The sequence below is a fragment of the Pavona decussata genome, unplaced genomic scaffold, assembly GCF_977016875.1.
Source record: "Pavona decussata unplaced genomic scaffold, jaPavDecu1.1 SCAFFOLD_67, whole genome shotgun sequence".
NCBI classification, from domain to species: domain Eukaryota; kingdom Metazoa; phylum Cnidaria; class Anthozoa; order Scleractinia; family Agariciidae; genus Pavona; species Pavona decussata.
In genome coordinates this window covers 1,328,679-1,356,609 of record NW_028145486.1, presented here as the reverse complement: position 1 = coordinate 1,356,609, position 27,931 = coordinate 1,328,679, and the positions used below count along the sequence as shown (strand labels likewise).

At 37.9% G+C, this 27,931-nt stretch overlaps 2 protein-coding genes and 1 pseudogene across 6 annotated transcripts in view; 1 reads left to right on the top strand and 2 right to left on the bottom strand.

Moving 5' to 3' along the window:
- Window positions 1-1,437: 1,437 nt before the first annotated feature.
- On the bottom strand, window positions 1,438-26,967 carry LOC146477976 (uncharacterized). 4 transcript variants are annotated; one of them, XM_085112648.1, is made up of 8 exons: window positions 26,779-26,967; window positions 21,365-21,624; window positions 20,668-20,782; window positions 18,935-19,057; window positions 18,719-18,841; window positions 18,501-18,623; window positions 14,349-14,498; window positions 12,879-13,652 (listed from the first exon to the last, which is right to left on the bottom strand). In XM_085112648.1, exons 1-8 carry the CDS (start codon window positions 26,855-26,857, stop codon window positions 13,090-13,092), a joined length of 1,536 nt encoding a protein of 511 aa, XP_084968774.1. In that variant the 5' UTR covers window positions 26,858-26,967; the 3' UTR covers window positions 12,879-13,089. The 4 variants fall into 4 exon arrangements, 3 of the variants coding, with proteins under 3 accessions (XP_084968774.1, XP_084968775.1, XP_084968776.1); XM_085112649.1 differs by lacking the exons at window positions 18,501-18,623; window positions 18,719-18,841; window positions 18,935-19,057; XM_085112650.1 differs by lacking the exons at window positions 18,501-18,623; window positions 18,719-18,841; window positions 18,935-19,057; ... (1 more) ...; window positions 21,365-21,624; window positions 26,779-26,967 and adding an exon at window positions 15,075-15,344.
- The window catches only part of LOC146477974 (protein kinase C-binding protein NELL2a-like), a 46,876-nt gene continuing 28,210 nt past the window's right edge, over window positions 9,266-27,931 (top strand). The window contains exons 1-2 of one of the 2 annotated variants that reach the window (XR_014865203.1): window positions 9,431-9,457; window positions 10,833-11,294. The gene's annotated coding sequence lies outside the window, so the exon portion shown is untranslated. Of the gene's footprint in view, window positions 9,458-10,832; window positions 11,295-27,931 lie in introns of those variants that run through there. The other variant, XM_085112690.1, reaches the window with a different exon arrangement.
- LOC146477977 (uncharacterized) lies at window positions 23,585-24,642 on the bottom strand (annotated as a pseudogene).

Below are 27,931 nucleotides of genomic sequence, written 5' to 3'. Positions count from 1 at the left end.
AAGAAGAAGAAGAAGAGGAAGAAGAAGAAGAAGAAGAAGAAGAAGAAGAAGAGGAAGAAGAAGAAGAAGAAGAAGAAGAAGAAGAAGAAGAAGAAGAAGAGGAAGAAGAGGAAGAAGAAGTAGAAGAAGAGGAAGAAGAAGAAGAAGAAGAAGAAGAAGAAGAAGAAGAAGAAGAAGAAGAAGAAGAAGAAGAAGAGGAAGAAGAAGAAGAAGAAGAAGAAGAAGAAGAAGAAGAAGAAGAAGAAGAAGAAGAGGAAGAAGAGGAAGAAGAAGTAGAAGAAGAGGAAGAAGAAGAAGAAGAAGAAGAAGAAGAAGAAGAAGAAGAAGAAGAAGAAGAAGAAGAAGAAGAAGAAGAAGACACTTTCCGGCGCTAAGGGATGGACCATTTTATTTTTGAGGGGAGGGGGGAGGGGGGGAGGGGTTGGGCAATTTTGTCCTGTTGTGGCTGTGCAAGAATTTTTTCTAGCACCTTAAGGTTGTGCACGAATTTTATTTTCCCTCAATTTTCAGTTTTCGTATTTATTAAAGTATCTCCAAAAATGGGCATTATGAGGTATGCCTCTACAAGTATGGAACAGAAAATGATACATGTACCTCAAGCACTGCTGTCTCTTCAGGCTGACAAAAGCACAAGCTGCATTTAGTCTATTCAGTGTTACATGTTGGGTTACAGAAATAAATGAAATTTCTATTCAGCTGAATCAGTTGTTTTTCATTTGCTGTAACAGGATCCTACAAGTAGACAGGCTCGCTCGATTTTTTATATAGTGTTTAATGGGTTTAAGTACAATCACTCTACCAATAATTGGTAGAGTGGTTGTACTTAAACCCATTAAACGCTAAAGGATAATGAAGTCCTATAAAGGACATTTATCGTCCTTTATAGTTGTACACATTTAAGACTGTGAACACTATTTAACAACAGTTATTGTTTATTTAATTAAAAGATATCAGATATGTTGAAGTTATATTTTAATACAAGAGATGGAAAGTGATATTGTATGAAATGAATTTTATATTATACCAGATTCAGTGAAGTGGTTCAAATTTATGTTTTAATACAAGAGGTAGATGGAAATGATGTATATATGTTATTTATGATATGAAATGAAAAAATTACAGATCAGTTCATTTGGTCTAACAGGGTCCTACGAGTAGAAAGGCTCGCTCGAGTTTTTTTTCCCTTGGCCCACTGTGCATGATTTTTTTTTCTATACTTTTGCTGTGCAAAAATTTTTTTTTGGTAATTGCCCAACCCCCCCCCCCCCCCCTCCTTCAAAAATAAAATGGTCCATCCCTAAATTCGAACCTTTCAGGGATCATAATTGCGGATTGAGAAGGTTTTTTCACATTAAGACCCACATTATTCAGACTGACAAATTCATAAACTAACAAACCATGACAAAATTTTTTTTTAACTTCATAGACACTTTCATTCGCAAACAAACTTGATATTAAGTTGGGGACCGATGTTGATTGAAATGCATTTACGTTCCAGAAGGCACTGTTCTTCGCACTGTCTGTGTATTCCGATAGAAATATTCACGAATACGTGGCCGTCAAGATAGCGACCGTTGTCTGGAGGATAAAACTTTATGCTCCGAATGTCCCGACAGTCACCTAGAAAACAAAAGGAAATTTTTAATCACGGGTTTTGTTCTACTACTTTTAACTATTTCACTTGAATATTTTTGGTTCATGTTTTTCATGCAGCATTTTGTTCAACTGCTCATTGACTTGCAAAAAGAAGTGTGTCCTCCCTCAGCTTAACCAACCATCGAAAAATACCTTAGGGAACTTGTCATAACAAGTTTGTTTTGAAGAAGATCCGCCTTGTCTGGGGTAGTGGGGTTATGGAAGATTTCACCTATCTCATGAACATTACCTTAACCGACAAAATTTTATTGGGTCTAAAATTTGATTTGACACAGAAGTACTCAGTTAACAATAGTCAACATTGCTAGATAAACAAGAAAATTATGTTTGAATGTCATTGTCATTTTTTGGGTGGTGGTTTGTTAATTTATCTGTCTGTTAACTTGTTTGTTGTTATCCTTGATATTCAAATCGTCCTTTACTTAATTTTTGGGATAGAAACGGCAGCAGCGCCCAGCGGTTCATTTCGGAAGGCCTATACAAGAAGTCTCAGAAATTCAGATTCATTTCTAAAGAAAAAATCTAAAGTTCTCTTCGGTAAAATGTCAGCTCAAAGTTTCGTAACACTGGAAAATAAATTCCTTTTGTTTTCGAGGGTGGGGTGGGGTGCAATATGTCGCTGAAATGCGAAATATAGTAGGTTATCTAGCACTTTCCTAGAGTCAACGACAGCTCGTAATTTCGGGGAATAAAATTTCGTTTCCTTAAAAACTTTCTGTAACTTAAATTTTACGCTCAAGCATCCGATCAGAACAAACAGTGTTAGCTTACACAAATAAGCCTTTAATTACAAGGCCAAAAAAACGATCTGGGAGCACAATACAAGATATTTCACTTTTTAAAAATACTTAAAGTGCACCTAGCCCAAAAATTCTTTTTTCGCTTAAATTAATCTCTGCACCTCTTCGAAACGGATTGAGTCTTTTTGCGCCTTTTTTCAACTAAATCTGGACTTTTTATAGGCTGTAAAAGTTAAGAAATCTAGCCATCATCTGTCCCATGACCGAGCTAGTAAGGGGCATGGGTCTATTCCTTACATGACGTAACAAACTGCTTTGCATGCATTTTCACAAAGACTTAATACAATGCAAATCAGTTTGTGACGTCAAGTAAGTAATAGACCCATGCCCCTTACTAGCTCGGTCATGGGACAGATGATGGCTAGATTTCGTAACTTTTACAGCCTACAAAAAGTCAAGATTTGGTTAAAAAAAAAAAGGCGCTAAATAGCGCAATATGTTTCGAACAGGTGCAAAGATTTATTTAAGAGAAAAAACATTTTGGGGTTATGTGCACTTTAAGGGTTCACCTGATCTACTAAACACCTGAATACTTAAGGGTTCACCACGATCCACGTTACCTGACTCTGTTGAATAATAAATAGACGGGGAGGATAGAGGGATCCCTGTTTTCTTAGACTGCAAACAGTCTTTCTTTTGCTGGGCAATCCGCGGGGAAGGACGCAAGACATTCTAAGCGCGACTCGCGCACGCGAGGAGCGTGGGCGCCGAAAGGCGAGTAAAAGAGATGCCTCCCAGCGCCTTCCAGCGCCCCCGCAACTCGCGCTTTGAATATCTTGCGTTCTTCCCCGCGGATTCTCGAACAAAAAATAAACTGCTCGTAGTCTAAGTTTTCTAAATGTCTGAACTGCTGCGTTTATTAAAAGTGGGTAATATACAATGATTCTTTATCAAACTAACCCTGATGTAAGCCCTGATGTAATTCATTTTACAAATCATAACAAATGAAGTCAACATTCTATTAAAATTTACAACACCTCGCAGCATCTATTCGACAACTGTTATTACAATTCACGTATTATAATTTGCGATGAATTATAAAGTACCTTGCGAGAGCAGACGGCTTTTGTTCCACCCGCTGCGAAAAGAGCTCTTTTAATTTCGCGGCTAGTGAAAAAACGGACAGAAAAGACGTCCGCCCTCGCAGGCTACTAATAAATGTTTTCTCCAAGTGAAAGCCGGCTATGATTCGCCCCTTTTCGAAAAACATTTTACAAAATATTGAAATCTTTTCATCTTTTGAGGATTTTTGCCTGAAATATCCTTTTGTTACTAGAGGTCTATACCACACTTCAAGTTCCAAAAAGGTAGCTCCAACTTTTCTTCTTTTTCGTCTTCTTCTTCTCCTACATTTCCCAAAAATTGATTATGGTGCGTTTTGCTGCCTTCGATCGAAACAGACCTCACCAGATTTTAAAGATTGTTTTCATTTCACCTAAGCGCTTGACTTACGCTTTTTTGAGCTTTTCTTGACTCGTTTTTTCGCTGATTTTAAGTTTCGTTGCCTGTTCCTATATTCCGAAAGGAACGTTCCTCTAGTATCGACTGTTCCTCGTTTTTGTGTTCCTATTGACTATAAGAGGACCAGATGGTTTACAAGGTAGGAACAAAACGTTCACTCTAGTGCAAAAGAGGAATATTTTGTTCCGAGTTCCCAACTTTAAAGGGAACATATTGTTCTCAAATTGATAAATTAGGAATATTTCGTTCCGAGTTCCCAACTGTAAATGGAACATATTGTTCCGAAATTGGTCATTTAGGACTGTTTTGTTCCGAGTTCTTTTCTGTTGATGGAACACATTGTTCCCAAATTGGTCATTTAGGACTGTTTTGTTCCGAGTTCCTATCTGTAAATGGAACACATTGTTCCCAAATTGGTCATTTAGGACTGTTTTGTTCCGAGTTCCTTTCTGTTGATGGAACACATTGTTCCCAAAATTGGTCATTTAGCACCGTTTTGTTCCGAGTTCCTCTTTGTGAATGGAACGTGCTCTTAAATTGATAATTTAGGACCGTTTTGTTCCGAAGTCCTCTCTGTGAATAGAACATATTGTTCCCAAATTGGTCGTTTGAGAACAGATTTTGGACCATTTTTCTACGCATTCCCATTTTGTTCCCAAATTAAGGTGGCCTTTGGGAATGAGGCAAACAATAGGGCGCGCTCAGACCTGCTTGGGCGAGTTTGGTGGCATGTCACTGTCATGAATTTTGCACAGTAGTAATAAGGGCGGGCAAGCAAGGGCATGCTTTGGCAATACAAACATATATGCAGTTCCTTTGCTCGTCATCGGCTCCTTGGTTATGGTTCAGATTTAAAGGAGATCGCGTTGACTAAATGGCGAAATGAGCAAGAAGTGTAAAGTCAATTGGTCGGATATGGATGGAGCGTCGCGCAAACCGAAACGGCTTCACTTGGAAAAGGATGAAACCGACAGCTTGTATCACTGCCCAATACAAGAGTGTGACCATGATGGATTTCGAAGTCAAAGAGGGTGCAGAAAACATGTTTATAACAAGCACAGTTGGTTCGTTTATTTTGATGAAAAGCCCAGTTCGAAAGAAATCACAGATTCGCAAAATGTTCCGATGGTGAAACCAATTCAAGATCAAACAACTAAGAGCACAAAGCATGCCGTAAAGTTACTTCCTTCATTTTCATTATCGTGTGACATTGCCGAGGTATTCCCGAAATGGTTGACTGGAAGTGGTGGCGGTTACAAGAAGGATCGCGCAGCGCAACAAATAGTTACAAGATGCTTAAAGTTTCTAAGATTTTGTTGTGAAGACGAGGAAGAGTTGACTTTTGACGTGGTGGACTTTAGTTTATGTTCTCCAAATTTCTTGTTCAAGTTTATCGACTACTTACAAGACGAATGCAAGCTCGGTCATGGTGGGCGTTTAGGCTACATAGACGCTATTTCCGAAATGATTGACTTCAGAAAACTTCACGGTGCATCAGAGGCAGTCTTTCAAAAGTTCTCTGCAACAGAGTTGTACCTCAAAAGAGCGCGAAAGACAGTTGCAAAGATGATGCGATTGCAGTGGACACAAGGCTTAGACATTGAAACACTGGAAGCAAGAGGCCACTGGGCAACAATGGAGGAGTTGTTGAAGGACGTGAAATTCCATCTGCCGCGCTACGAAAATACCGTGAAGATTTGCAAATCGAGTCCAGCTCAAGTTAACCCCTCGGACTTGACATTTGCCACGAAATTTGTAGCCATGTATCTGTTCATCAAAGTGAAGGGATCACGTCCTATGACTTATCAATATTTGACGGTGGACATGATTGATACAGCTAAGGAGAAGGGTGGATTCATTGATCAGAAAACTTTCAAGACTGCCGGAAAGTATGGATTTGACTCTTTGATTCTTTCCGATGCAAACATGCAAGTGTTCAATGGCTCCATCTCGTACGTTAGACCTTTGCTTAAACCTAAGTGTGATTTCGTTCTCGTCAACAGACATGGAGGCCAGCACGGTAAATTGGGCGAGATCATGAGCAAACTGGTGTTTGATGCAACTGGAAAGTACATCCATCCTACGTGTTATCGCCAAATTGTTGAAACGCAAAGCCTCAATAAGCTCACTAGCGAAGAGCAGAGGATTTTGTCGGAAGACCAAAAACACAGCTCCGCTGTTGCTAAAGTTCACTATCAAAAGCAACGATCCCGAGAAGTTACTTTGAAGGGTCACGAGTGCCTACAGAAACTTCAAGGCGCTAAGGGGTCAGAAGTGGACGCGGACGTCAACGCAAGACTCGGCGATTCAACTTCCAACGCCGGGCCTTCTGTTGAACCAGTGCAAAATGACAACTCCGCCCCCAAAAAGGACGCCCTGCCTAAAAGAATCTTGCGCTCTCAGAGGAACATTCGTCATATTTTGAAATTCACAACACAAGAGGACTATTTTCTTAAGGAAGGGATAACTAAGCACGGGTTTGGACAGCGGACTGCTATTCTGGGAGATCCTGATTTCAAGTTTCAAGAGGGAAGAACTGCGGACTCTCTGAAGAAAAGGGCTGGAATGAAAATGCCGCTGGCTTGACACCAGAAGGACATATACCCTCATAAAAACGCTTACATGCCATCAATGATATAGGTTGTTGTTGTTTTTTTTTTTTTTTGGCATATCTGCTACTTTGAAAGCTTAACGTGCTTTCTCGTAAAGTAAAGCCCAACAACAGTCATTGAAGCAAAATGCTTGCTTTTCATTAACCTGAACTGCCACAGAAATGTAATGATTTTGCCCCTCCTTGATTATGTTACCAGAAGAAATCGAAAACAATTAGATACAAAGCAACGCAAAAGAGGCCTCGACAACCCAATAAACTTGATATTGCATACATTGTCTTGTAAAATCCATGTCGGTAGTCACAAAATTGCATGTTGGGTTAAATCTGATCATTGTCTATTCATATTCACGTCAAATCCTTGAGAACCACGTCTTCCGCCTCAATAGTAGAAGTTCCCTAAGAGAAATTGAAGCAAATAACCGACGTTGTTAGTGAAATACAGCAACGATACGACCATTCATTTCTCCTGATTGCCTTTAGCGACTTAACACTTGTTCGAAATAGATCTGCTCTCTAAATGAAATTAATTCAGATGCCCAAACAATGCAATCAAAACTCTCATACAATCCAGGTAATGGTGCTGTTTCCTAGCAATAATTCAAAGGAACGACAGAAAGATATGCTGCAGTTTGTGTCAGTATTTAGGACCGAACGTAATAATGAAGACCAGAAATGATTGTCATCGTCAAACTTGCTTACAAAAACCCTTTGTTCCGTGTTTTTCGCGGCTGCCTTTTGCCTTTTGAGACTGAAAGATGCTTGCAATCGTGATCAAAGTAATTCCGTGATAGATACGTGGTCGACAGAAGATATTTACGTTAATAAGTTGTCTGCTTGTATGGCAATGAACACGGCATCAAAGCGAACAAATTTAAAAACAAATTTCTGTGATGTGTAAACTTTATAGATGTTTCCTGAAGGATTAACCTTTCGAATTTCCACAATATCCTTCAACATATGATTAACACTATTTGTGCCGTGAATGAATAACATAAGATTCATGTACATCGCCACAAAATCTGTGAAATCCGCCTTTTCCTTGTGTGGTGAAAAGTTTTTTGACTGAAATAAATTGTATTAAAGCTTGAGCTCTGGTGGGACGTAAGTCCAACCTAAGCGTCATATCTCCGGGAAATCCGTAAAATCCGTCGTTTTCGTGTGTTTTGAAAAGGTTGTTTGACTCCAACAAATTTTATTAAAACTTGAACTGTGGTGGAAAGTAAGTTCAACCGATGCTTCATATCTCCGGGAAATCCGGAAAATCCACCTTTTCCATCTGGTAATAAAATAGTTGTTTAACTCACAAAATGTTGTTAAAGTAACGCTTGAACTCTGGTAGAACGTGAGTTCAACTTAACCTTCATGTCTCCGGGATGTCCGTAAAATCCGTCTGTACCGTGTATTAATAATGAAAAACAAATTTACTAAGACTTGACTGCTGGTGAAAATTCATGAAGTGCACAACCTTTTTTATGAGTACGGAAAAAACGGATTTCACGGATTTCCGGGAGACATGAATGTTTCATGATTAAACTTGCAGTGATGACTGACTGCTGACTGACACAACCTTTTTATATGATGACGGAAAATACGGATTTTATGGATTTCCTGGAGTTCTGAATATTTAATGTTATTCAATGATTATCCGTAAAATCCGTATTTTCTGTCATCATATAAAAAGGTTGTGTCACTCTCATATCCGTGATAAACAAACATCCTGCAATCTTACGGCAGTTAAATAGCGTAAGCATGAAATCACGGTTAGAGAAATCCAAGGATCCTCAGTCTTGGCAGATAACATTTATTTCGCCCTCCCAGAAATCTTGCTTCATTTGAGCCGATAAACAAATGCCACAGAGCTACAATTGTACCCGGGAATTGTGGTATACACATTGTCATGCATATCGAAAACTAATCCTAACGAACAGTAAGAAAACCTCCATTCAGTATATTTGAGGATTTTTCCTCACGATCACGAGCGCTCACATCATATTTTGATCAAAAGGGAAGAATCTCTTATACAAGAAAGCAAAACTATAAAGTTTTCAGCCCAACAGACACACAGCGGGAGTCGCTTAGCCGGGTCTGTCAACTTCAAATTAAGAACTTGCGTAAGGGCCATCTTGTTGATCATCACAGAAAATTCATCATGCTTTGTGAGTTAACACGCTCGATCTGACTTTTAAGCACTATTACTTCCATCAAAAGTGAGTTTTTGACTGGCCTGTGAAATTTCCGCTCGCAGCATCCATGCTCCCTCGCATTCTCAAACCGAACCGAAATCGAGTTTGGAGAGACAATTTCCAGCAAACTACGAAATTCTTCGCCTTTTCATTTCGGCAAAATATATCAAGGTACTCAACAATCATTAACTGAAACGTCGCCTTCGAATCGAGCGCGCAGAACAGTAGCGGAAAGGCCGTCTTATCTTCGTCCTTGTCTATTTCTTGACCTGTTCGTCGCCAGTCTGGTCCGCATCGGGTCGAACGATTGCAACAACGTCCATTTTGCCTGAATCGCTTGACTCTTTCAGAAGGACATTACTTCGTCATTGTCTGACATTTTTTTAGGGGGAAACCTTGAATACGAAAATTTTCGCAATAAAAATATTGGGTGATTTCTGTGTAACAACAAGGCGAGATGTGTTGTAAACAAATCTCTGAGGCATTTCTTACGTCATCAAACTCTAAACTAGTTCCCAGTCCCCGGGACACTATTTTCTCATTTTGGGCTACTTTGTACGACTAAAAAAGCAACTTAATGTTTTTTCTAGCGCATTTCTTTTATAATTTCGTAATTAAGACATGGTATACTTCAAAAAAACGCATTTTTTTTTTACTTCATAGGCACTTAAAGCAATTCAGACCATTTGCAGCACCCGGAAGACCTAAAGCCAAGACACGGCTGGAGGTTCAGAGGCACAGAGGTAAGAACTGTAAGCTGAAAACCTATCATAGTGAAAGTTATTAATAATGATGATGGTGTTACTGGTTAGACTGATAAAGACAATGATGAAAACGATGATGGTAATGACGTTAACTGAATTGTGGAGCTGGTCATGGAGATACCATAATAGTGAGATGTGACTTTGTATGATGATGATAATGATGATGATAACGATTATTACGGAGAGATTTAAGGCTCGACGTTTCGGAGTCATCTTGACTCCATTATCAAGAGAAAAAATCAGTTTGTGAACGAGGATATTTAAATAGGCTAGAGCTGAAAATTAACATATTAATAGATGGTTAAACAAATACTTTAGTTTGAATCAGTCTGCACGCTCAGTTCTGGTTTCAGTTTGCGTATGAATAGCATCTCATGAATGAGGCAATCAAATTTGCTGGTACATTTCGCAAGTACGTGAAACCGTTCTAAAAAACGCTGTGGTATCTGGTCATTATGTTGAAGATGGTAGTGCTTGTAAATGGAAGACGACTTTCTTTTGTGTCCGTCTACGCGCTCATGCAGGTGCCCACGCGTATACCCCACATATCCTGCATCGCACAGGTTACATTTAAATTTGTATACTACACATTGTTGGTTCACAATGGAGGGCTTGGCTTCTTGCACCTTGAGATCTTCATTGAGTTTTCGACTCACAAACACAGGTTGAATGGCAGTTCCTACTTTTAAACTTTTTAAACTTTTAAACTTGATTATGATGACATTAATAACGATGATGATGATGATGATGATGATGATGATAATGTTAATAATTGTGGCGCCGGTGATGGAGATGGTCATAATATAGTGATAATGATGATGATGTTGATTTTAATAGTAATAATGATCATCCTTGATCATCTTTTTAAAGCGATCGTTCTTCCTGAAATAATGTATGGTCTCCCTGTTTATGGCGCATGCCAAGCAATATTAAATACTGCACAATGCTTCCTGGAAAGATGCTTTAAGAGGCGTTACTCCTCAAAACAATATCAACGAGCTCTTGGAAAAATGTGATAAGAAACTTTTCAATAAAATATAATGATGATGATGGTGATGGTGATGGTGATAATGATAGTGAAGATTAAGAAGACAATGATAGTCTTCGACAAGAATTGAAACTGTGACCTGCAGTACACTGGTCGGACGGTTTTAGTCGGATGTTCCTAGCAGTATGTAGGACGTGTGTCAGACACTAACCTAGTAAATGAGCTAGGTCGCCACTTCCAACCAGTGTAGGGAAGGTCTTGTGTTGAAATCCCGCCGGGGCTCAGACTTACTTCTTGGCCGAGCCAAAAATTTTGCTTCTTTCTTTCCTTATCTCTTTACAGAATTTGCTTTGTTTTATTCTCCAGAAGCTGTGCGCCATGAATCCTTGCTTGAACAGTGGAAAATACCTCATGGGATACATTGACAAGAAATACCTTTGTGTCTGCGCGAGTGGTTTTACAGGAAAAAACTGCGAAACCGGTTGTGAAAAAATTCAATCTGTTTCTCATTTAATATTAAACAAACAATGTTCCTACCGGTATTAAAATTATTGACATATCATTGAATTTCGGTCAATAAGACTAGAAATTTCTGTTTGAATACCAAAATGACAACCTTAGACTGCAGTTTCCTGTGATTGTCATAACCGTTTGGAAAACACTTAACTGAAAAAGATTCCACGAAAGAATCGAAAGCTTGTAACGCTTGAAATTGTTTAAATTTTTTATAAAGTTTTTATATCCTGAAGCTAATTTTGTTTTCCAAACAATTCATTTTCCCAAATGTCGTGACCGTTACTTGTTACTTTACCAACAATAGTTTAAAGAACAATCAACTGATGGCAATACTCTTGCGTTATTTTAAAAGACATTGATGAATGCAGCAACGGTAGAGGGCTAGGTATGCCAACGTAAGAAAATTTTGTGATTATCGTGTCGCACAGGTCTATCAAGTGAGATAACACGAGTTTATCACAGTAGGTTTTATTTCCAGTGATTGATGTACAATTTTATTGTCCATTGAATCACATACAAGTTAATTAATTGAGAACAGAAAAGTCAATTAATCCAAATTTAACACAATCTACAAATGCAACTTATGGAAATCTTTACCTTTCAAATGTATTTCTCCCCAGTTGTTTGCTACTGAGACGTGTTTAATCTTCCCTTTAACATTAGCTGTCTTTAACGGTGTATTTTGTCCTATTTTTTAATATTGTTACCAAAAATGTGAGGGCATTTCGGGTTATTTTTCTTACAATTGACCCCTTAACTTTGAAAATATAAAAAAATGTAACTTAAAAATGTAACAAAAGGTTAAAGGGCAAAACATACAGAAAGTGTCTTTCTGAAACACATTGAACACGTGGAGACCGTCGTTTAGTTTACCTTTTTCCTACTCGCCTCATAAGACGCTTAGATCTTAAAGCATGCATCTTTTTAAAGTTTTCATTATAAGTAGGAAATAACAACAATGAAAACAGCATGCTAGCGTAATAATGAGACGGCTAACATATTCTAAGAAGCATCTCGTAAAGTGTTGGGGAGGAGAGATTTCCTAAAAAAGCCATATCAAATTGTCTAAAATAAGTATGAGGTACAAAGTCTTAGCATGAATACAACAACAAAACAATTAAAGAAACGAAATCCATGTTAGTTGTTAGATTGCTAAACACACGCAAATGTTGCGTGGAAATCTCTCGCGAACGGGACACAGACCTAGGCCAAACATCAAACAGCAGTAGCTGCAATCGCATACCGCTTAGTTTCTTCTTTGAGCCGAAGAAATGATTTTTAAAGAAAACTAGGAGTAAGCATGCAATGCATTTTTCAGGGATGATAAGGCTTTAAATTCAAAAAATTACCATACATTGATATGTATTTCAGTTAAATATTTTTAGAATTATTGTTGCTTAATTATCTCTGAAAAAGTCGCGATACCCCCATTTTCCTTTTTGGATGTCAATAGGTCTTGCTAAGATCTGCTTTTCTCACATAGTCAAAATGGGCAAAAATACCTCCTATTAGTAGACACAGCCTTCAAATGCGCTTGAGCGCGATGCAAAATGAAGGAGATATAAGGTAGCATATTAGTTTGCATTGATCACTGTTAAACCGGCAGGCTCACACTGGTTTGTAGCGCTTCCCAGAACTTATAATTTAATGAAACATTACTGTCACTCTTCAGCGGATAGCTGTCTACAATTAACGATATTGAACAAATGTCTAACATTGATAAACAAGTTATGGGTATTTGCGATTTAACAAATTACTATAACAACAATGTAACTTGTCAAAAACAGCCCTAATCTTACATTTAAGCGATTAATTATATAACATTACTCAAAAATGAGCGCGGTGACCTCAGTTGCCTATCGTGATAAGTTTGACAAAAACGCAAATTTTTCTCGTGGTTGGTATGATCAACAAGATAAAGCTGATACCCGTATCGTTGAGCAAAGAATTTAGCCTTACTGGCCGAGAATGCGCTTGCATTGTGCAGTTAAATGTGGGATAAGGACGAGCAAAAATGAATAACATCTTTCCTGATAAGAAATACTATAATTATAAAAATTTTGATTAAAAGGACCCGACAGAAAACTTCCCCCAGCTTAGATCATTTCTAACGAACAAAGACTTTCCAAAAATCGCCAGAAGCAGTCGACAATTTATCTCTGTTTGCGTCATCACATTCCCATCTTGATTGATATGAACCAAGCAGCCAATGATGCGCTCCAGCTACATAGGCAGCGTGATTGTAGAGTCTTCCATCACCATTAGCTCCAAAGGCATCAGCGCTCCATTTACCAACTTTTACAACGCCATTCTTTATTCCCCACTGATTACAAAGCTGTGCTAACGTCGAGTTGTCATTCTTCATTCTCACAAACGAGCCACATGAAACAGGCATGACATTTGTCTGACCGCTGAAGTACTGGACCACAGCTTCCCCAGAGCTGTTAGCGGTTGTTATCACATGGAAGGTGCGACCCACCTGTTGTTTGCTGCAGTAGAATCTCAGCTGAGTGAATGGCAAATTTGCACGTAGCTCATTCATGGCACTCTTTGTGACAACCATCTTGTTGCTGTGGTAACTACTTATTCCACGGTATGACGTAAAAATGGACAACTGAGGCTTAGTGGCTGAACTGCCAATCACCACATTCAAAACAAGAAGCCATCCTCCTGAAGTCACGAACATATAACAAAGAGTAATCAATGGTAACTTTGACAAGAAATTATTTCTTTTGTATAAAATACATTTTCAGTGTTTTGGAAAACGTTTCGGCAGATAATTGCACATATGTAACCATTTTATCAATTAATAACTCGCTTTAAATAAAAAGCAACCTTAAAGTCATGAAAGTAGACGTTCATTTTATTCCGTTCATACTTTACTAGAGAAGTGGCTAGAACTGTGTTGATGTAGTTTGTGATGTTATTGAGAAGAAGCTGAGCATGATTCCTGATATAACAAGACCTCGCAATCGATGTAAGCCGTTACAGTCGATCGTACTACTAACATAAACTACATGAACACGACAACGTGATGCTATATCTCGATGGGATGACGTCTCCACGTTGTAATGGGTCACGTATGGATAGAGTTTACGGCAAGTTTACCTTGATCTGAAAGTAATAAATGTGCCGTGATCATTTCATCCAGTCAACGGTCACTCAGTGGAAACTGAGAAGCTCTGATTATGTGTTGTTTCACAACCGAGCGAAAACCAGATGTTCGGATTGAATATTGTGTAAGCCGGATTTCCGTGGCGAGTAACCACCAAAGCGACTGCCGGCTAACAATGCAAGGACAAAAACATTTCTTCAATCCTCGTACTTAATGTTCTCTTCAATATATAGAACTTTTCCGGAACCTACCACCATCAGTTGTCATATCGCAGTAGACTTTTAAAGGATTTCCATTCCTCTCGGGGTCGATCCAATACTCCCCGCTTTTGTTGGAGATTCTGATGTCCCGGATGTGCTTGCAGGAATGAGCAGGATTGTCTGGATGGGAACCGATCATTACTTAAAAAAAAAAAACAGTCAAGCAGTAAAACAGTTCATATCCAGTGAAAGGTGAATACGATATGTTTAAAAGTTCCATCCGTACTAAATGCGCGTGAGATTAAAGATAAAGCTGCTTATCAATAGCTATCAAATAGAAATCAAACTAGAAGATTAAAAAAGGTCCGAACCGTTTTTACGTTTACAAAACTTTGTCTTGTTAGAGTACAAATTTCCTCTCGTTGTAGATATTTTTTCACCGATCAATTCCCTTTTATTTGAAAGCACCTTTGCCGTTTAGGTTTTTGTTCTTTTTAACCTTAAAATTAGATTAAAAATTGTTCAAACAAGACCTCACTCTGGACAATGTATATGTGTGACCTTATTTCTGCTGGAAACGGATGCTTTCTTTAATTTCGTTTCTATTCACAAGTATATATTGCAAAACGGACACCCAATCGTAGCATATCAGTAAAGTGCCAAATTGCCGTGTGGCATCTCGGGAGTGCAATTCTGCACAGAATTCCCTTGTACATCCAATAAAAATGTAGTTTCTCCGACTGATGCGTTTCGTAGGAAACTTATAATTACACTTACCTGAAGAGTTAACAGCTCTATAAGAAGCATTGAAGCCCGTATAACTGTCATTACTATCTGATTTGAATATTACAAATATGTGGTTTGACGAGGAGTAGATTCCTTCCTTTGCGGGAGGGTGACCTCCATAGAATACTCCCAACACCTCACCTGTAGTGTTTTCTCCATCATACACGTATAAGCCGTCTGTGTTGTTCTCGCTCTGCAAACTGAAGTTTGCAAAAGTGAGGAGAATTTGTTGTGTGGGACTGACCGTGATCCTCCAGGAGCAGTACTGTCCATCCGGGTACTTGTTTGGGTAGTTTAGTGAATGGAAAGTGCTGTTAACTCCGGTCAAGATCTCATTACATCCTGTAAGGAGAAATACTCTGATAATATGTCACTTCGTCTTAAGGGAGGAATCCACGGCTGTTGATGTCTTAAAAAGTCATTTTCAGCTTAATGTTGCTCAATGTTATGATCTGTTGGTTCAGAGTTGAGTCCGGCCACACCAATAGAAAATCGTAACAGGTTTGTTCCGCAAAGAGGGCTACTACAATAGTATTAGGTATTGTTAGCTTGTCTCAAAGTGAGACAGAAAGAAGTATATAATGTATGATTCTAAATACAAGTAACGCAAATTTGAGAAATCACTAGTAACTTCAGGGTTTGGGGTTCTGGTAACAACATTAATTGCTCAATACTAGAACGAAAGTATGCTTCGAACGGCCTCTTAAAAGTTTTTCCTAAAAAGGGACAATTTATAGAGATGCTTTCGCTTGCTTTCCTTTTCTTGGAAACTTAGAACCAGATTATGAAAAAAACTACGTTTGCGACTTGAAAACAAAATGTTTAGCTATCATAAATTTATGCAATTGGCTTATGCAGTTTGGTTTTGTGTGTACGTGTGTTTAGTATCTGCGTTTAAAATAAACTTCTGTCATATAGAATTGTATAGCCTGCGAGCAAGCCCCCCAACCCCAAGCTGGAGAGCTTGCTCGCAGGCTAAGAATTGTAATACGGTAATATATTATAACAACTTTGTAATAATAGTAGCATTGTAGTTGTTGTTGCTGTTGTTTTATTATTTTTTTTCTTTTCTTTAACTATTTGAAAAGTGTAATAAGTATTTATGTAGTGAAATAAAGTTCTTCTTCATTAAAAAAAAAAAAATAAAATAAATAAATAAATAAATAAATTTATGCAATTATTTCGACATGCCGTTTGGGGCATGCGGGCAAATTGAACGAGTAAAACATACACTTGGAAAGGCTTTTTTTTTGTTGTTGTTGTCTTTTTTTTTTTGCGCCTTCTTTTCTTTTTATCCCACTTTATTTGTGTTTTGGTTTCGTCTTTACGTAGTCTTTGTTCACTCTGAAGAAGTTTCCACCTATCTACACTAAAAATAGGAACAAATAAAATAATTAAAAAATAAATCGACGTTGTTTTAAAACGAGGGTTGCGTGACGAGCATGTGGCCATCAGATTCCAAATCAAACTGGAATTTAGGAATGCTGGTTTCCAGAAATAGCTGGAGGTATATATTCAACTGTTTTTCTACATTTCTACTGCTGGTTACCAAAAAAAATTTTTTGACGGCAAAAGTGACGACGGCACAAAGGTAATAATAATAATAATAATAATAATGATAATAATAATAATAATGATAATAATAATAATAATAATAATAATAATAATAATAGTAAAAATAATAATAATAATAATAATAATAATAATAATAATAATAGTAGTAGTACTAGGTATCAACCCTCGTGTACGCAGTTACAATGAAAACGATTCTCACCCTGATAATAACAGTAATACATCGTGTAAATTGCATGGCTGGTGCTTGCTGGGCAATGAGGATGTACCCCTCCCTTGTTATCAGTGTTATTAATATCTTCAGTATCAAACTTTATCCACTCCACAGTAGCTACCGCCCACTTAACCTGCTGACATTCATCTGAATCATAAGCCAGCAAGAAAAATGGCTTCTGGGTCGGGAGAGAGATGGGATCCTTTTTGTCTCCGTCTTTCCTACAGCAAAATTCAATCTTTGTGTCCTTGTCGTATACGCCATCCGGAAGTGTCCCCGATTTGCTGTTCTTATTCTTGTCGTTTTCGTCGTCCCATTTGACAAATCCAGGTGCCAAACTTGTTGGGCAGGAACCGCCTTTACGATAAATACAGTATTTACCTGTAGGTGACATGAAAATGTTGTGTCTTAGTTCCTTATTATCTGATTGAGATGATTGAATACAAATATGTTACTGCACTACCTCGAGGCCATGATGTTCTTTCCATATCTGACGATGTACTTGTTTTCATGCAGAATGAACGCTCAATGCCAGTATTGCTCACTGTGGCGTCAAGGTGCAGCTTATTGGAACTTTCGTTTTCAGGCTCATAGTTTTCAGTGTCCTGGTATCTCCGGCCAATCAGCCACTGAAAGCCATCGCTTTTAGGACATCCGGATGCAGCCTTTGGTATTCCGTATAAACCAGCTGGCCAACGAATGGACTCTGAAAAAAAAAGGAATGTGATTTATTTTTTCCAAGTCAATTCAATATTTCTAAAGAGTATCAAAATGAGGCACCGTTCTTAATGTAATGTTCTGTAATGAACATTACATGCACTTTGTTAGCACATTATCTTATGAGTGATATGAAAGTTCAGTTAGATGGAATGTCTACATTAACGTGAGGGTTGGTAATTCAGGCAAAGCACACACTGTCGGTTTTGCGTTTTACGACTAGATCTCGCCTACCAAAGGAAAAACGTTTACAAATAGCGTTATTTTCAGATTCTACAGCGATATAGTTTTCTAAAGTTTCTATAAAACAGCCTCCTCTAAAAACAAATTATTATAGGTAAATGTTTTATAGAGTTGCAGAGTTCTCAGAAAACCGATGGCGACGGTGCACTTTTTAAGAACAAAGTAACACTAACATTAAGTGAAATACCTGTATCTTTATTACCATGTGTTTGTGTCAGACGTATCATATACTAAAATAAATTAAACGAGTTGCGCTGTAAAGGCAACTAGTAAAAATATTCAGCGACAAAACACACCAAAACATCTTAAAAGGGTTTTATTATATATCATTATGAGAGTTTTGGGTCACTAGCAAAGAATACCATGAGGAAAAAGGAGAACAGACCATGAACGCGCAGGCGTTAGAAAAGCATGCAGTTTTTTTTCTTAATTACACTACAAATAACAAACCAATCAGCTTCTATATGGTGTACAACTAACTATACTTTACGAATATCTCGACGAATTTGTTTCACGCACGATTCGAAGAGTACTAAGAGGAGTTGTCAAATAAGTCAAAAGTTGTGTCTGCGTTTACTGATACTGATACAGAGTAATGCGACCAGAAATTCAATGAACCATTAAGAATGAAAATAAACTGGTTCTATACAGACTAACGAAAATTATAATACCTGAACACACGTATCCATCACCAATGTATCCTGGCTTGCAACTGCAGTTAAAGTGTCCATCGGTGATTATACACGTTGCATGCTCGCTGCAGTTATTGCTGCCACTGTTGCATTCATCGATATCTGAATAATAAGAGAGTAATGCAAATAGAAATAAGATGATCGGCTAAAAATAAGGGTAAGCTACCTTTATAACTACGAAGAAGGACTAAATATACCTGAACACACGTATCCATCACCAATGTATCCTGGCTTGCAACTGCAGTTAAATTGACCATCCGTATTTATACACGTTGCATGATTGCTGCAGTTATGGCTGCCACTGCTGCATTCATCGATATCTGAATAATAAGAGAGTGATGGAGAGAAATAAGATGATCAGCCATAAATAAAGGTAACCTACCTTAATAACTACGAAGAAGGACTCATTATACCTGTACACACGTATCCATCACCGATGTATCCTGGCTTGCAACTGCAGTTAAAGTGTCCATCGGTATTTATACACGTTGCATGCTCGCTGCAGTTATGGCTGCCACTGCCGCATTCATCGATATCTGAATAATAAGAGAGTAATGGAGACAGAAATAAGATGATCAGCCAAAAATAAGGGTAAGCTACCTATATAACTACGAAGAAAGACTCATTATACCTGAACACACGTATCCATCACCGATGTATCCTGGCTTGCAGCTGCAGTTAAAGTGTCCATCGGTATTTATACACGTTGCATAATCACTGCAGTTATGGCTGCCACTGCTGCATTCATCGATATCTAAATAATAAGAGAATAATGCAAATAGAAATAAGATGATCGGCCAAAAATAAAGGTAAGCTACATTTATAACTACGAAGAAGGACACATTATACCTGAACACACGTCTCCATCACCGATGTATCCTGGCTTGCAACTGCAATTAAAAAGTCCATCGGTATTTATACACGTTGCATGATTGCTGCAGTTATGGCTGCCAATACTGCATTCATCGATATCTGAATAATAAGAGAGTAATGGAGACAGAAATAAGATGATCAGCCAACAACAAGGGTAAGCTACCTATATAACTACGAAGAAGGACAAATTATACCTGAACACACGTCTCCATCACCGATGTATCCTGGCTTGCAACTGCAGTTAAATTGTCCATCGGTATTTATACACGTTGCATGATTGCTGCAGTTGTGGCTGCCACTGCTGCATTCATCGATATCTGAATAATAAGAGAGTAATGGAGACAGAAATAAGATGATCAGCCAAAAATAAGGGTAAGCTACCTATATAACTACGAAGAAGGACTAAATATACCTGAACACACGTCTCCATCACCGATGTATCCTGGCTTGCAACTGCAGTTAAATTGTCCATCGGTATTTATACACGTTGCATGATTGCTGCAGTTGTGGCTGCCACTGCTGCATTCATCGATATCTGAATAATAAGAGAGTAATGGAGACAGAAATCAGATGATCAGCCATAAATAAAGGTAACCTACCTTTATAACTACGAAGAAGGACTCATTATACCTGTACACACGTATCCATCACCAATGTATCCTGGCTTGCAGCTGCAGTTAAAGTGTCCATCGGTATTTATACACGTTGCATGCTCGCTGCAGTTATCGCTGCCACTGCCGCATTCATCGATATCTGAATAATAAGAGAGTAGTGGAGACAGAAATAAGATGATCAGCCAAAAATAAGGGTAAGCTACCTATATAACTACGAAGAAAGACTCATTATACCTGAACACACGTATCCATCACCGATGTATCCCGGCTTGCAGCTGCAGTTAAAGTGTCCATCGGTATTTATACACGTTGCAATCTCGCTGCAGTTATGGCTGCCACTGCTGCATTCATCGATATCTGAATAATGAGAGAATAATGCAAACAGAAATGAAGGCATGAACTTACTAGCCAAAAATTGGGGTGCACTGTAATCGCAAATTCCAGTGATAGAAATAGCTCTCAATGGTACAATCATAGTTTTTAACAAACATCAGTCCGGTGATTACCATTGATTTACCATATGAAATGGTAAGTTTTATTTCAGTATGCTAAAAAAGCTTAAATGATTCGCCTTATCGTGTATTTACATTTAAAAATTCACGTAGCATGCCTACAGCTGAGAGAAAAATGTTGTTAATAAAACATTTGGATTGTATTACCGTTTTCACAGTTTTCTCCTGTAAAGCCAACCTTGCAAACATACAGGTATTTCTTGTTGGTAAATCCCATGAGGCATTTTCCACTGTTCACACAAGGACTACTGGCGCAAAGATTCTGAAGAGAAAGAAACATATTCTTTGAAGCGGCTGAAACAGAATGATTTATGAAGAAAGTATATTTAATAATTAAGCAGATTAAGATGTCAACGTCAACAGGCCAACGGTATAACACCAAACAATGACGGTTTCTTTACAGTATATGTTGCCTAGTATCCGCCCTCTTAAATTTTAACTTCCCGGAACTATATCTTGTCCTCTAGGCCAGAAGAGTCCTTAAATTTTGGTTCAAGAAAATCCGATGAACTCATAAATATAAATTGGGACTGGACACACAAAAACTAAATTGGATGCCCCTGGATAAATATTGAATTAAATAAAAAAATAAAAATAAATTTAATGAAAGGTAGATTAACTTTTAATTGTCCATAACCATTATAAAATAATAATTCAGACAATATAGAAAAGAAAATCTTAAGGTGCTATGTCATCAAGAGGTATCCAAAAGAATAAATGTTAAAAACTAATGACAATTTCACCATTAACTGGTCATCGAAAACGCGATCACCACGGTAATCATCATTGTCATTTCGTCATTGTCATATATAACCAGCATTACTAACTTATTTGTTGTTCATACCTCTATTCCTTTGTATGTCCAGTTGCGGCGTAGTTTTAAGTCTTGTGGATGCTGCACTTGGTCTGAGTTGCTTAATTGGCATATAAATTTATCGTTACTTGGTGGACCAATATTGACGGAGACACATTCACTCTCCAGAAGACATTGTTCTTCACATTGTCTGCGTATTCCGATAGAACGATTTAAAAATACGTGGCCCTCGAGATAACGGCTGTTGTTCGGTGGATAAAACTTAATCCGTCGAATCTCTCCACAGTCACCTGCAAAAAATAACAAAAATAATTTTCACGCACAATTGTTTTTCTCGTACAACCGAGCTTCGAATTGTCGTTGGCACAAAACATTTTCATAACCAAAATCGCACCAATTTTGTTTGTTAAATCGCACAGAAAAGAAACCGTCACCAAACTGTCACTCATCAGTATTCAAATCCTACCAGTAAACAGGATGTTTGTAACCTGAACCTACAGTACTAGTCAAGTTCCCTTGGGACAGTTCACAACCAAGCGGTAAATGTCCCTCTCCTGCTGTTCTCGCCCCTCTCAATGTTGTTTTCGGCAATTGTTCTTGTCAAACTTATGAGCCAACATTGAGAGAGCAGGGTAGCGAGATCTGTGTCAAGTAATTTGACTAGCACTGTAGTTTAATGGCCTAGCTCCTATGAGTCTCCTACAGCTTAGTTGTTGATTATAGCATCTGAACTAGTCACCGGGAGGTCACAGGTTCCACTCCTGTTGGGAGAACTTAGATTTCTTTCTTTCCGAGTATGACTGTGTCACTGAATGAAAAAAATACATCTGTCATTTCAATAACGTTTTTCATGACAGGAATTTGTTGACATTAGAGCAAGTGCTAAAGTTTTTTTCTGAGCCACACAGCAGCACGCTTACGTACACTGAATTTAATGATGCGACTCTGCCAGCTACCTAGTAGCAAAAATCTATTGCTACGATGATGTTACGGTATAGTTAAGACTGTTGGTTGACCAAGTCCAGAGGTATATACATTGTATATGATGTAATGTTAAAAATAAAACTTGCTGGATTCACCACGTCCCCTCCATGGTATTAGGAAAGCTGTAACACATGGCAAAAATAAGAACATGACGCTCTCCCCCTCCAGTTACATCGTGCAATTTGCCTGAGCTGAAAGCCATAATGGCCTTGCATTTTCTCACTATTACTTTTTAAACAGAAAGTCTGAACCAGTGAAAGTAACAAGATAAATTGGCTGAAATGTTTTAATCTTTAACCAAGGAAAACATTTCCCTGATTCAGTTAAAACGTAAACGCTGGCCCTTTCTTATTTCGTTTCGAAGGTTAGACTTTAAATCAATGCAAATGTTGTAAAATCCATGATATATATGAGAAGCGTTTCGGGTTGGAATCTATCCAAATTTATCATTTTTAGTAATCAAATGTATACGAGTATTTCCTTTTAATAATTTATGAATGAATTATTCATCTGAACTGAGGAGGAGACGCCCAAGTCTCCTACCGCTGAATAGCTCGACGAAAGAAAATAGGAAAAACCAAACAAAACAGTATGTTCTACACGCACGTGTTCTGGCTTGTTAAATCTTTTCCGTTTGTAAATGTCGAAACTGAATAAATCTACCATCAAAGATTTTTAAGGGACAGAAAACAATTGAGTCCATGATGTTTTTTGGTAGTCAATAGAAAATACATTTTTCGTCGCCATCTCCCTAACGTGAATTGGCCGCAATGCCACGGAACCATAACACGTATCTCCGTCGGAGCACTTAACTTTCCCTTTTTTTTCGGAAACGGTTGTGTTAGCACAAACAAATGGCGAATGTTTTGCCTCGCAATTCCTCGATAGCTTCACAAAAACAAATTTTCATTGCAAGCGGAGCTAGCTTGCTTCTGACTTCCTTGCTTCTGACGCAAGTCCAAAATTAAGACAGGAAGCTGTTAGGCTGAGGAAATTTTTAATTATTATTTGGCAACAGCTTCTGACGCAAGTCCAAAATTAAGACAGGAAGCTGTTAGCCTGAAGAAGTTCTTAATTATTATTAGGTTAAAAATCGTTCTCTGGCTATAATTTTTAAAAAACATGAGCTTGGTTATCAGTCTATAGCCTTTAACGAATGAAAAAATGTAGCGCGTAAACGGAAATATATGCAGAAAGGATGCTAAAATCTGAGGATAAAAAGAAGTGTGATAACAACTAAAAGGTAAAAATGGAAATGAAGGCTAATTACAATAAAATGGAATATTGCCTAGGCAACGGCTTTGAGTTTTATTGTCTGCGTCGACAGTTTTTGCTGTGTGCCAAGATTCGAGTGTTTTACGAACGCGGTAATCGCTCTTGTCAATAACACAGGCATTGTCGAAATCAATGCAATGATTGTTTTTCCAAGCATGGTTGGCAACGTTAGATCCATTAGAAAAATTCTTCAAATTCCGTTGATGTTCCTTTTTGAGAGTTTGGAAGCATCTTCCGGCTTCTCCTATGTAGTTCCAAGAACAGTCTTTACATGGAATTTTGTAAACAACATTGCACTGAAGATCCGAGGGTTGTCTCAACTTTGGAGACGGGAATTCTTGTTGAAGGGTTTTAAATGGTTTGCTGACAACACGGATATCATTTTTGCGGAGTAATTTCGTGAAGGGCTCGGTTAGGCCGCTGATGTAAGGGAGGCATGCAAAACCTTGGTATATACTAGATGGATCGGCCCATTTGAAGAACATAGAAACCAATTCTTCTGGTGGAGGAACTGTAGACGGAGATGGCCTCTTATTGAGAATGTTAGAAATAACAACCGATGGGTAACCATCAGCTTCTAACGCAGCCCTGACATGGTTGGTTTCACGAGGTTTTTCTTCAAGGCTGCTAGGGAGGTTGAATGCCCGGAACAGGAGGATCGAGGCCGAGCTGATTTTGTGTTCTTTTGCATGATGAGAAGAGAAATCCAAGTAACGGTCAGTATGGGTTGGCTTACAAAATATATCAATGACGGCAACTCCATTTCTTCTGAAAACCAAGGTGTCTAGAAAGGCAATTTGGCCGTTCTTTTCATGTTCGATTGTGAAAGAAATTTTGGGATCACAGACGTTAAGAGTATCGTGGAAGGAAGCAACAGCGTCCCTCATGATAATAACAAAGCTGTCGTCAACATATCGTTTCCAAATCCTTGGTAGGACTGATGAGGTACTGATAGCTAAATCCTCAATCACTTCCATACAGAGGTTAGCAACAATAGGGCTAACTGGACTGCCCATAGCACAGCCGTGGATCTGTTGGTATATGCAGTTATTATAAAAAACATTATATTATAAAACACTCGATTCCTGGCACACAGTAAAAACTGTCGACGCGGATAATAACTCAAAGCCGTTGCCTAGGCAATATTCTATTTTATTGTAAGTAGCCCTCATTTCCATTTTTACCTTTTAGCTTTCATCACACTTCTTTTTATTCTCAAATTTTAGCACCCTTTTTGTATATATTTCCGTTTGCGCGCTACATTTTTTCATTCGTTAAAGGCTATAGACTGATAGCCGAAAGCTCATGTTTTTTTAAAAAATTATAACCAGAGAACGATTTTTAACATAATATGTCTTATCCTGGTTACAGCTCTATTTTTACTTCTTAATTATTGTTTGGTAACAGCTTCTGACGCAAGTCCAAAATTAAGACAGGAAGCTGTAAGGCTGAGGAAGTTTGCTGAAAATCTTTTCATTTTATTTGTGCAACTCAGCAAAATGTTGAGTTCTCCATCTTACGGCCGCTGGAATAAAGTTGAAAAATCGTTACAAAACTTTGCATAATTTGAAACTTCAAAACGATTTTTCATGTTCAAGAAATCGATTTCATCTAGCGTCGTTGTCCATATTTACAGTTAAAATGGTTGCCTTGCCTTACGCTTTGCCTTGCATTTCCTTGATAGCTTCACAAAAACAAATTTTCATTGGGTAAGGAGATAATTAAAATTCATCCCATGAGGAAAACAGCAATTTGGAAATACAGATCATAAAACGAAGCTAATTACAATCGACAATTACGTTTGGAATAATCGTTGTTTGGCAACAGCTTCTGACGCAAGTCTAGAATTAAGACAGGAACCTGTTTGGCTGAGAACGTTTGCTGAAAATGTTTCGTTTTATTTGTGCAACTTAAAAAAATGTTGCGTCGTCCATCTCACGGCCGCTGGAACACTTTTACAAAAACGTTAGAAAACTTTGTACAATTTGAAACTTCAAAGCGATTTTTATGTTCAAGATCTCGATTTCGTCTGGCGTTGTTGTCGATATTGACAGTTTAAATGGTTTCCATGAAATGGAGTGAACTGCAGAATGAACGATAGCCATCCTAGTTCTGCTGGTGTGGATTTCGCAGCATAATTCTCTGGTCATGAATTTATTACCAAAAATTTCTATTAATCCGGTTCACCCAACATGAATATTAAAGCGAAAAAAGATAAATCGTTGCTTCCTACATTCCCAGCCTTGAACTTTTAAAAGCCAAATTTGTGTAAGCTAACATAGTTTAATCTTTTCGGATTCCTTGAAATTTAAGTTTAGAGACTTTTAGGCAACGGTTTATTGTTCCCCGACTTTACAAGCTGCTGTTGCTTTCCGAAAACGCCAGCTGGCCTTTTCTCGCTCTTCTATCGACGTATCTCTCCCTCCGACAAAAAAGACGGATACGTTTTCAGCGTTATGAATGTCTGAGGTGACCTGTCGCTAAAGAAAACGGTAGTTTTTCTTCGGCACAATTTAAATAATCCGAATTTCTGAGCCGAGTAATGTCTTTCCGAACATGACCCTAGCAGCCTGCCCTAAGAAGCTTAGCAGCTAGAGAAAAAGAAAGCCAAATTGAAAAGGAAGAAAAGTATGTCATCAGTCTATAGAAAACAAGTTTTAAAGCATTTGTGTTTATAGAATATCAAAACATGATAAATTTACCATCAAATACATAGAAAAAATTTGGTCATGTTCTTGCACAATAAATAGAGAAGACAGGCAACTTTTTTGCGTTTTCCTTAACCTTTGCTTGTGTTTTAACAATTATAAAGTGTTTTGTACCTCCACAGTTGAAAAGGGGAGCTCATCTAAGAACTGGATATTACTAGAAGAAATACTTCAAACGTTTGCTTAAAAACTGCGTTTAAGTGATAAGGTATTTACTTAACCTCAAGGCGCTTTCTGTTTATTTTTTCGAACTCCTCATCCATTTTCTCTCTTTTAATTTCTTCCCAGATAAAGGTCATAAAAGTAAGTCGCATTTACAACATGGACGCACGAGACTCGTCGAAACACTTGGTCAAAATCTACTCAACTCGGCTTCACTTGCGAACGAATCAATAGCTCGGATCGATTCTAAGTTAAGCTAGAGTTGCATATAAATTGCGGTTGTTTCTACTATTTTATCACACTCTTCTAACGTACCTTTAATGCAGAGGAGCCAAGCTTTCCAAACGACGTACACTAGCAGCAAATCTAGAAAGGTGAGAGAACAACCCGCCATTCTTCGGTGAAGTTAGATGACTTCTCTGGGAGGATGTTCTGAGACGGCCACCCTTTGCTAGCTTTGTAATTTTGGTAGCGATCAATAAATTCAAATCTCACAGCAACTGAGCTCCCAGCTGCATGGGAAACGTTGTAAAAGCGACAGTTTTAATTGCTAGGGCTATCAAAGTGTGCGGTACTGTTTACCTTTGAATTCTTAATGGTGGTAATTTCTTTTTTTTATAGAGATATTTTTTTCCAATATCCTTTTAAAATAATCTTTTTCGTTTATAAAACGGTGCTGAAGATCAGATCAGGGACTCGAGATACAAGATAGAATACCAAAATAGATTAATGTAGCATGTAGAATCTGTAATAACACGAGAACAAAACTGACAAGGCTGCAAATTTGGACTGAATTAAAACTGAAGCTGGTGAAACTTTGATGCAAATGTTTCTTACCTGATGATGCGCTCGATATAATTTATGAATATGAATATGAATATGAATATGTGAAAAAATATATTTGAATTGCGGGTGAAAGAATAAATGGAAGCAAGATCCTCACTGGGAGCTGGTCATAATGTGAGTTCGTAAAATACCCGCAAAGGTACTCTCGTGCCCTGAAAATCTCACTCTTTGGGAGAAAACATTTGTAGCAACAAGATTTTGCTCACGAATTGCTCAAGATGGATTTCAAGATCAGTTGGTCGCTATAAATGTCGGTAATATTTCACCATCATTATTCAGAAAAAAAAAAATCAAAGATTTCAAGTTTCTGGGAAAGAAAAAAGCCGCAGCTAATTTTTGTTGACAATGCATGGTGGCCAAAGTGCGTACACTGTATTATACGTTAGTTGTACGCATCAGCTTGCCAAACAAATATTTTCACAAAACTTTAAAAAACTATAAAAATGTGTATGTTTGTACGAACTTGTCGCAGTTTAATGAAACGTTAAATTTTTAAACTTAAATTTAAAAATCGATACAAGAAGGATAGAAGTGTCAAGGTAAATTTTTTTGTAAGCCATGTCTCCATGCGCGTGGGAAGCGCGCAAGGTGAAATTGCATCGGACCATTTTCATTGACCAAT

Excerpts from the sequence above, each read along its gene's own strand:
- LOC146477976 (XM_085112648.1), bottom strand. The coding sequence starts at position 26,857 with ATGGCGGGTTGTTCTCTCACCTTTCTAGATTTGCTGCTAGTGTACGTC. Across the intron at positions 21,625-26,778 it reads TTGGCTCCTCTGCATTAAAG|GTGACTGTGGAGAGATTCGA; the intron begins GTACGTTAGAAG and ends TATTTTTTGCAG. Across the intron at positions 18,624-18,718 it reads TGATGGATACGTGTGTTCAG|ATATCGATGAATGCAACAGT; the intron begins GTATATTTAGTC and ends CTTATTATTCAG.